At 42.2% G+C, this 8,270-nt stretch overlaps 1 protein-coding gene across 1 annotated transcript in view; it reads left to right on the forward strand.

Moving 5' to 3' along the window:
• LOC142379038 (dual specificity testis-specific protein kinase 2-like) overlaps positions 1-7,743 on the forward strand; it is a 50,594-nt gene extending 42,851 nt beyond the window's left edge. The window contains exon 11 of the mRNA XM_075464110.1: positions 120-7,743. Within this exon, the coding sequence (XP_075320225.1) occupies positions 120-1,357 (1,238 nt within the window). The 3' untranslated portion in view covers positions 1,358-7,743. The remainder of the gene's footprint in view (positions 1-119) is intronic.
• The last annotated feature ends 527 nt before the right edge of the window (positions 7,744-8,270 follow it).

The raw sequence follows: 8,270 nt of genomic DNA on the forward strand, positions 1-8,270 counted from the left end.
CAAAGCCCTCCCACAATGGAAAGATCATGCTTATACAAATGATGTATAGTTTTTTGTTCTGTCACATTCTCTGACTTGCTTCTGCCTTACATGTCATTCCCCAACCTTCTGCTGACCAGAGCCAGTGACGGTGGATTTAAGTCCATACCGGCGCTGCAGCTTTCCCTGTCACCCTGGAGACCTCAGTCAACTTGGTCAAGGCCTGGCCAGAAGCCAGTCAGAAATGTTACCTCCTGCAACCTTGACTCCTCCTCTTTTCGGGACGCCTGCACGGGTGAACCCCTTCTCTCTAAGACAGGACCTGAATGGTGGACGGTGTAAACTCTTGGACACGCCCAGCAAATCAGTCATCTCCCTGACCTTCACCCTACCAGCACTTCAGGACCTGTGTGCCACCCCTCACATCCTCAGAGGGACAACGGGGTTACGAGCACCTCCAAGGAGGTGCCAGTCGCTCCCCTGCACTCCAGAAATTAGCCGGACTGTGGCCTTCCCAAGTGACAGTGAGAGGAAGGAGGGAGAAAAGGACAAGGGCGGAGTGGCAGGTATTAAGGGTGAAGATGAGGAAGGTGACATAGTCGAGAATAGATGGGTGTCAGAGAGAGTAGAGGAAAGTTTGCATGACATTACCGAGAAGAGAGACTTAATCATAAAGAAGAAGGGGGGGACAGAACATGATTCAGGAATTCCTATCGAGTTGGAAATGGTGTCTCTGGAGCGGCTGGATGAGGCGGAGGAGGATGAGGAGATGGGAGAGAATGAGGAAAGTGTTTGTCTAACTGAACCCATGGACTGTACCAAGTCTCCAGAGCCAACAGAGAGAATACTGAATGCCACACCTGTAAAACCACTTCTCACCTCCACCTCCTGCTCCTCCTTACAGACCAATGGCTGGCGACTTCCCATCTCCAGTGGACCACCCTCTTTGCCTCCTCTGCCACGAATAGACAACAACAATGGCTCAGACCTTGTGATTGGCCAGCAGGTGCAGTGGGGTGGTGGTCAACGCTCTAATGGTTATAGTGTAGCCCAGGTCCTGTCTTCTGATCCTAGTGGCTCCTCTGAGCAAGATGAGGTAATTTCCTGTTCAGGCTGCTGTTTGGTGGGTTTGAGTTTCCCCTCGGTGTGCCTCCATGGTTCAGCTTCTGTGCCTGCCCCCCACCGAAGAGCTTCATTTCCTCGGCAGCGGCTGTACCGAAACCTCAATGGTACAATAACTGGTAGCAGCACTTCCTCATCAGCACTGGATACCGCAACAGCTAAAAATCTCTTGTGTCGCAGCTCAAATGGTCTTGTGGTGACAGGGCCTTCGGTGCCATGTGAGCCCGACCGCCCCCTTCCGGAGGCCCAGTCGTAAACCTGCTCAGAGAACCCTTAATATTGATCTTCAGACATGCACCAGCACTGAACATAAGAAGACAAAAATAAAAACACAAAATTTTGCAACGCTGACACTGAAAACCTAATACTCACCTTCTCAGATGTTTTGTTAATTTTGGGCTGTCACAGTAAACTGTAGGACACCAGAATGCCACCAGGTGAGAAGTTTAAACACAATATACTATGTTTGCAAAGAATATGGTGGCATGCTCTAAAACATAGCTAAGTTAAGCAGAGAACATCAACATAAAAAAAAATTCAAAGTCAGGGCCAACAGCATGTTACTGCCTCTGAAAAGGTGCTGATCCAAACAGAGCTGACATAGTGATGCACATTTCTACTCAACTAAGTCAAATCGAACTCTGATTTGAAAAGAAATAAAAAGTATTTTACTGCTTTGTTACAATGTATGTTACGCTTTTGTGGGGCCATTATTTCTGTAAGATGTACAATTATCATTTTAATAAGAATGTATTACATTACAGTGCGCCATTGCGCTGTGATGGGATTTTAGGCTTTATAGCAGATTAGTCAAACTGAACTTGATCACTTAAAGACAGTTTACATTATTTAATTACCCAAACTGTCCAATTCTAGCTCAAGTTTTTATCCCCTGTACAGTCATACGGAAGAAGTACACTTTCTCAAAGTTCTAAGATTTTGCCTATCAGGCCTAAAATCTAGAAATCTGGTCCTTACTAGGTCTTCTGTGAATAAAATTCAAGATAAACAACAATGCATGACATATAACACAGTGTCATTATTTACCAAATTTAGCCAAAATGCAGAAGCAGCAGTGTGAAAAACACTTCACCCCATGATTCAGCAGCTTGTAGAACCATCTTTAGCAGCAATAACTTGAATTAATGGTTTTCTGCATGACGTTATCAGCGTCTTACATTGTTGAGGGAGAACTTTGCACCACATTTCTTTCCAACTTTACTTCAGTTAATTGAGGTTTTTGGGCAGAAAGTTTTGCACAACTTTGTTTAAACGAGAAGTTTGGGGTTTTTTAAACCTAGACCTTATTTCTGGCATAAAAAATCTACTCACCGATAACAGTTTGGTGAAAGTCGGCATCCTTGGGACACTATTTAGATCCGCATATTTCCATATAACGGGAATGAACGGCTGCATTAGCCAATGCCCCTATATATGAATACTGTATACTGAATACTGTATACTAGTATACTGATACTAGAAAGGTATCATGATACCCTGACGCAAAAAACGATGCGATACGTTCTTTTTTTAGTATCGATACTGCTTTTAAAATAACGTTAGGCGAGCTGCGCAAAGTCTGTCATTCTCTGGTCACACTCCTTGCACGCAGGGGCTAGTGGGCGCGCCTAACGCTAGTCGTCCATTGTTCCGTCACGTCAACTTAACTCGCCGGATTGGATGCCTAGTGTCGCCGTGTTGCTACTACAGTGGGCGTGTATACGAAGTTGTAGATAGAACATACGGTAGAATGGCTCCGGGGGAAAGTAAATAACTTGTGATTTTAACCAACCGAAGTTTCGGAGTTTTGGAGGGAAATTAATGTTTATAAATCGTCAGCAATGGAACATTATTTCATATTGCACCATGGATCTGGATCTGCGAGCGAGGAGAGCTGCTATTGTGCTGCTGCTGCGACACAGGAGATCTCCTTCTCGCTGCATCACCTGTCCCTGCACCTTTTCTCTGATTTGAAAATAAAACATGAACAAGACATCTTGTGAAAACATGGTCATGGGTGTGATTTGGTTCTTTTGTTGAAATGAATGCCTATCACAATTATTGATAACGTTTAATCCACTACTCCACCTCTGCCCATGAAAGAATTTGATGCACTGGATTGAACCTCTATTCCTTGATGGTCATTACTTTACTGCAAAAGTGGAGATGCTCACACAATTGCCTGATGTTTTAGGTGTGTTTATTCGCCTACAATCGTTTTAGCACAGCCATTCTGGCCACTGCTGCTGTTCATTTTGCCCGCAATAGCAATGACATGAGCAATACCCGAAACGTTCAGGGGTGAATAAACAAAGGGGAAAAAAACTACATGATCTACTGTCATTGGGTAACGCACTACGTCTGCCGTGGCTAATTTGCATAAACTTCGAGCGAGCCCAACTTTTTGACGTGCCGCAAGTCCGCCGCTCGCCGTACCGGAATCCCAGCATGCTTTGCGAGCACGGCGACAACGATCGGCCGGATTTCATTGAAAATGAACTGAATGCGTTGGATACGGCTTGCGTTGACGGAACAATGGACGACTAGCGTAAGCTACACGCAGCAGCAGGTGAGCAGTGAGTGAGGGAGAGAGGGAGAGATTTACAGTTGACGCGTCGCTCACGGCGGTGGCGGCCCGTGACGTCAAAATGACGTTTCAGGCATGGCGCTTGCCTTGAAAAGACGGCGTAGCGCGTTGTCGTGCACCAGTCGATTTTTGTAACTTGGCTGCACCGAGAACGACAAACGTTGGACCAATGTGAGACCAGGCTCAGTCAGGAGGTGCGTTTGTAGAGGCACCTGTACAAAACTGCCTTTAAACAGCACAGGGACTACGTAAACTCTCAAAACTCGTGGACAGAGATTGGCAGAACTTTGGGGAAAGGGGGAGAGTTCTGTAAGAATGTGTGGAAGAAGCTACGGGGCAGATACGTGAAGGCAAAAAGAGAAGGCAGAGACTCGAAGTGGTGATGCCAGGGGCTTCAGACCTTCACCTCTATTGACTGAATTAAAAAATTTTAATTATCCAGATACGGCAGCAGTATCATTGATGACAGTGTTCCGGGCTCTTGACAGTGGCATTGTTTTCTTCTCGACTTTCGTGGTTGTAGAGTAGCGGTAACCTTCACGTAGCAGCGACACCTCTGTGACAGAGAAAATTGCAACTACTGGCGCATCGACTTGCGCCACTATATATAGCCGGCACGAAATTGTGACGTCATCAACACCGCTCGCGCTACCAGACGCGGCAACCATGCTAGAGCCTTAACGCTAGAGATGGCGACAAGTTCGGAAGCTCCTGCCGACCGTCCCTGGCTTGTAAACAAAAAAGACGGGAAAAGCGAAATCTGGAATTATTTTGCTTACCTCACAGATAGTGAGAGCAAGCCAACAGACACACTGAAGCCGGTGTGTTAAGACATGCTACAAAGGAGTGCAGACGAAGGGAGGGAACACGTCTAACATGGCAAAGCACCTCGCTGACAGACATCCCCTGCTTTACAAAGAATTCAAAGACCGACAGGTTAGCGAATGTGACTGAAATCACCATTAGCCCTACACGAACAGCCCCTTTCTAATTGAGTATATGAAACAACATTTTTTCCCAACACTTGTCGAGGTAGCGACTGTAGGCTATTCTTACCATAGAGCCTTTATCATTCTCAACTGGTTAGCTTATGAAAGGGCATGTTGTTCACGCTAGTAATGTTGACTTAAGCATAACTTGGAAACGCTATTTAATATTCTATCAGTTCTGGTAATGTCATGGCATATATGCCGTTTTGTTAATAATTATTTCTAGGTGGACATTTCAAACAAGTGACATATTGCAGAAGTTCAGAGGTTGAGAGAGAGTGTATTTGGGATTTCATTGTTCATGAGGAAAGCAATCATTTTATTTTTGTTAAAGCATGTTCAGTAGCTATTTATTTTGGCAATTATATTTTTTTAATTATTTATTCTGAGTGTAAAGGTTGAAATACTTCACTGAAATTCTCTGATGTATGTTTATCCACCATAGTGTAATGGAATATACCATGTAGTGGCATGTTTTGTTTAAAATAAAATAGTATTTTAAATGTGTAAGTCAGTCATTAATGTTTTCACTGTTCAAACGTTGATATTGGACAGAAAAGTAGCTTTTTAAACAAAAGCCAATATGATAACAGAAGAGATTGTGCTCATGCTTGCTCTGTAGTAATTTGATCAAACAGCAGGAAAGGAGCAAGCTGCTGGAAATTAAACCATAGTGAGACCGAGCTGGACCATTATTCATCTCTTTTCCAGATTTTTTTTTAGATTTTCGCCATGGTATCGGTTCAGTATCGAGTATTGAGGTATTTATGGCAGGTATCGTATCGAAGTCAAAATTTTCGTATCGGAACAACACTACAGTATATGCAGATCTAAATAGCGTCTGAAGGATGCTGACTTGCAACAAACTGTTATCGTGAGTAGATGAACGTATTTTATGCCAGATCCAGGTTTAAAAAAACAAAAACTTCTCCTTTAAGGTCCCTCCACAGTATTTCATTGAGGTATTTGTCAAGACTTAGACTGGACCATTTCAACACCTTGATTCTTTTCCAGACATTTTGTTGTTGATTTGCAGGTGAGCTTGGGATATTGTCTTGTAGCGTGACCCGGTTTCAGCAAAGCTTTAGCTGTTGGACAGATGGCCTCACATTTGACTCTAGACAAACTCTTATACAGATGAGGTGTACATGATATAGATGCTATATAGATACGTTTGTCTATTCAATGACTGCAAGCTGCCCAGGTCCTGTGGCTGCACAGCAGACCAAATTCATTATCCCTCCACTACTGTGCTTGATAGTTGGTTTGAGGCTTGTGATGATAGGCTACATTTGGTTTTCACCAAAGATGCTAAAATAATTTATGGACAAGCATCTCCTCTTTGGTGTTGTCTGTCCAAAGGACACTGAGATTTAGCACTTTCTTTTTTTTGCAGATTCTTTAAGCATTGCAGAGTCTGACATTAGGTTGAATTTTCTGGGAAGATTGGAGACTTTTAATGTTTTACACTTTTGATTAATCTTTCTGACAGTTGAATTATGGACTCCAAATTGTACAGAAATGACCTAATAACCTTTCTCTGATTGATGGACACAAAAAATGGCTTCTTGAAGATCATTGCTGATGTAATTTCTCCATGGTATTGTGTCAAAGCTCCAAAAACCATCAAACTGCCCAACATACTTGCTAATTATTACCTAAATAATCTTATTATTTAGCTTACCTAATTTCAGGACCTGGAAAGGACCAGTTGATTTTTTAAATTATGTTTTGATACATAATGCCTATTTTCTTTACTTGACTGTAGCTGTAAGTGAAACGTTACTGTAACAGAAATGATGTCCTAAATTGCAAAACTTAGTAAAAAATATTATAAATATTATATATAATATTATAAATAGGTGTGGTGGTTAGCACCGTCGCCTCACAGCAAGAAGGTTCCAGGTTCAATTCCCAGCTGGGGCCTTTCTGTGTGGAGTTTGCATGTTCTCCCCGTGTATGCGTGGGTTCTCTCCGGATACTCCGGCTTCCTCCCACTGTCCAAAAACATGCATGTTAGGTTAATTGGTGTCTCTAAAATTGTCGTCTCGTTTGTCTCTGTGTGGCCCTGTGATGGACTGGCGGCCTGTCCAGGGTGTACCCCGCCTCTGGGATAGGCTCCAGCCCCCCCGCGACCCGACCGACGGATTCAGCGGATATAGAAAATGGATGGATATTATAAATATTATATAGGATAATGATTAACTTGTACAGTAGTCTTTGGTGTGGAAGTGGTGGTGGGGACGAGCTTTACTTTGTACCTCATTTACCTCCCTTTATGGAGGAAGTTTAGAAGAAATAATAAAAGCTTTGTCAATGTCACTTTTCTAGCTCAATACTGGTGCCCTGCACCAGATTCTATTGTAAGTAGAGAAGCTGGCAGATGTGGCTGCAGGTACATAACAGTATGTTTTTTATTCTATTTAACTGATCAACAGTAGCTACAGAAGAATTATTTATAAATAAAGAAATTTTATTTGTACATTTTTATAGCAGTTGAACTGGGTGCGTGTAAGAGTGAGAGTGAGAGTGAAAAAGTGAAGGACAGACTGATATCTGTTGGTTTAAGGGTATTTTTAGGGAATGAGCTTCCCGGGCTTTTCATCTAAATTTATTTTTGCACTTGAGTTTTGAGTACTTTGTGACAAGACACCAGGCATTTACTAGATGGTGCTTTATTTAAGCCTGTGCTACTGTTTTTTTTTGTGTATGTGTGTGTGTGTGTGTGTGTGTGTGTATTTGGTCAGTTCCTGCTCAACAAACAACACATTTTTAATCCTTAGACATATACTTTTTGTCACATGTTTATGTGTGCATTTTGATTACACTGTTGTAACTTCAAAAGTGGCATCTGAGGCAGGTTTGAATATTTATTGTACAGATCATTCCACACACTGTGTGTGTATGTGCTTTTGAGCTAAAGGTAGAGTGTTGGATACTCACAGGATAACTTACTCCATCTCTTCTGATTTTAAACCATTTGTGGCTTTATTTCCATGTTCTTTTATGATGTAAAGCTAGAAATTTGCGTGCAGTCATCTGATAATAAACAAATATGGTTTTGAATACCCTGTGCTAATTTTTTAACTGATTGAGAGCACATTTATAATATTTGATCTCTATGCTTACTTACTAATGGAACACAACAGTGCTTTGTTTACAGGACATCATGATATTTCAAATAAACTGAGTTGCTGCTTCACTCCAAAGGGGCAACAGTTCTGTGCAGGATATTTTGCAATTTACAAGTATTGCCATTTCTTGTACAGGGTAGAGAGAAGAGTGGGTGTGATAGAGCAGACGTGTTGTGATATAACAAGAGCCTCATAGTTATGCACTATGGCCAGATTTAGGTATGGTAGAGAAGTAATTTCTTCACAGAAGATGCATACATATTAACGTGATAACCTAACAGCATATTCCACTTGAAGAAAATACTGTAAATCTGCACTGGTTAGGTGCAAAGGAAACCAACAGATCAAAATGATTCTTCTCCTCTAAAAGTTTTCTTTACTTATGAGGGCTTCCTTGAAGATAGCACTATAGATGAATTATTGCCTGAAAGCTCCGAACTTTAGAAACTTGTGGCCAGA

Source organism: Odontesthes bonariensis, chromosome 4, assembly GCF_027942865.1.
Source record: "Odontesthes bonariensis isolate fOdoBon6 chromosome 4, fOdoBon6.hap1, whole genome shotgun sequence".
NCBI lineage: Eukaryota > Metazoa > Chordata > Actinopteri > Atheriniformes > Atherinopsidae > Odontesthes > Odontesthes bonariensis.